The sequence below is a fragment of the Sitodiplosis mosellana genome, unplaced genomic scaffold, assembly GCF_009176505.1.
Source record: "Sitodiplosis mosellana isolate CC-2019 unplaced genomic scaffold, AAFC_SMos_1.0 Smas_scaffold_19, whole genome shotgun sequence".
In the NCBI taxonomy this organism is placed as follows: Eukaryota; Metazoa; Arthropoda; class Insecta; order Diptera; family Cecidomyiidae; genus Sitodiplosis; species Sitodiplosis mosellana.
In genome coordinates, this window is record NW_022595261.1 from 349,390 (window position 1) to 351,309 (window position 1,920).

The 1,920-nt window shown below is 31.1% G+C and overlaps 1 protein-coding gene across 3 annotated transcripts in view; it reads left to right on the top strand.

Moving 5' to 3' along the window:
* The window catches only part of LOC129568456 (uncharacterized), a 5,054-nt gene extending 3,836 nt beyond the window's left edge, over positions 1-1,218 (top strand). For all 3 annotated transcript variants that reach the window (XM_055446370.1, XM_055446369.1, XM_055446371.1), the window contains exons 5-6: positions 218-344; positions 412-1,218. In XM_055446370.1, the coding sequence (XP_055302345.1) occupies positions 218-344; positions 412-486 (202 nt within the window). In that variant the 3' untranslated portion in view covers positions 487-1,218. The remainder of the gene's footprint in view (positions 1-217; positions 345-411) is intronic.
* The last annotated feature ends 702 nt before the right edge of the window (positions 1,219-1,920 follow it).

A 1,920-nucleotide genomic window follows, 5' to 3' on the forward strand; every position in this document is an offset into this window, starting at 1 on the left:
ATAATTTTCCCGAATTATGTTAATAAAATTTTATAACGACATAATTTGGTCGGAAATTATGTTAATAAAATATTATATCGATATAATTTAGTCGGAAATTATGTTTATAATATTTTCGGAAGATATAAATATGTTTTGATTATGTTATGTTTTTTTTAAAACATATTTTTTTTTGCATTATAACATATTCATAACATATCGAAAATTTAAATCTGTACATTGCCATAATTCTATTAATTATCAGCATGTTAATATTACTAATAACAGTAACAGCGCAATTGTTGAGCTATGAGCATATATTAAAATACGAGGTTCCTTTCGTTGTGTCAATGTTTGTTGCATCGGTTAGTAATCATTGGTTGAAACAAAAAATCTTTCATATCAATAAAATAATTTATTTCATTGTTGCAGATTCTTAATTCCCTCAATGCACTTTTGTATTACACATCAATCAAATTAGTACGAACTACATGCGAAAATTACTAAGGAATGACTAATTGCATTCAAATAGCAGAAACGTTGGCGAGGCAAATGTTCTGTGCTGTATTTTAAAGCATTACGAACAACAGTGAATCAAATCAATCCCTATCTAATCGCAATCAAGCAATATATATTTGGTTGGTGATATTTTTTCTTCATAGAGACAAACGATTGAATCGAATAAACTAACACAGAATACATATGACCAAAAATGAAAACGTGTGCATGAAATGTGAAACTGATGTATTAAATCATGTAAATGGTGGTTTCATGCTGAAATAAAATATATCAAAACAACGAAATTTGGTAGACCTCGTCTCATGGATGCAGATAGGATGATCAATGACAACAATAATTTTTTTATTTAATTCTACAAATATATTGGTTCTTGTTTAACGAATTTATCTACATGTAAGCGTTATATATTGTTGAATGATGAGATACATTTATTTTGATGTTCAATTTTTTTCCGCAATTTAAATCGTTCAATTGAGTGCATTATTTGTTCCACAGTTCGGGTGCTAAGAAAATTATTTAAATTTTGAACTTTAGTCACACAATAACGAACCATTTGCATTTGAGAATAAGCTTAACTATTTAAATTAAGTCATAATTTTAGATATCAACGCGCACGTTGCCGATTTGCTAGCCATGTCAAACGAATTAATTGCCTTATGCTAACAAATTGTAAACGTTTTGAAATATATTGTAAATAAATTTGAAATGCAATCATTACAATTGACCATGTTATAGTTGCTTTGCTTCCTCAACTGTATCGGGAAGTTTTTTCGAAAACGTCTCTGGGCAGAAGAGTACAAGGATAGCTGCGAGTATTGCCGAAGCTTCAAACAAAATCGATGGAAATGAACCATATTGTGCCAACTAAAAGTGTAAGAATATAAAGAACATCAAAAATACACATTCCCATTAAAAGATTTGAAAACTGAGGACAGTGACTGGAAGTGTACCGTCAGACGGTTCTGATTGCCACTCTTTGGAATATGTCATTTCATAGGGGTATTGCAACTACCATAAAATATATGTATTTCATCAAGTTTATCAAGCTCTTTCCAAGTTTATGCATAGTGTTGAACTTTTGTTCAAGCTCTACCATCGAAATGTACAGTAAAATAATTTACGGGCACGACGTAAGATGGCGTTTTTTCTGGTAAAAAAAGTTGCAATATCCCTTTGTGTCATTTTAATCATTTCGATGGATTTGTCTGACAGTTTTTTGCAATTGACACGCGCCGTTTGCTTCAAAATTTGTATTGCACGCTCAATACGCCCGTTTACCAGAAGCCATCGAACACTTTCTGGAACGATGTAAAAGTATACCACCAAAAATAGTCCCTGTGTGTAAAGAATTCGTATTACGGTACGAAAATCGTGAATGTACATTAGGGTAGCCCAAATGCCAAATGTTTTAAAATTTGCAGC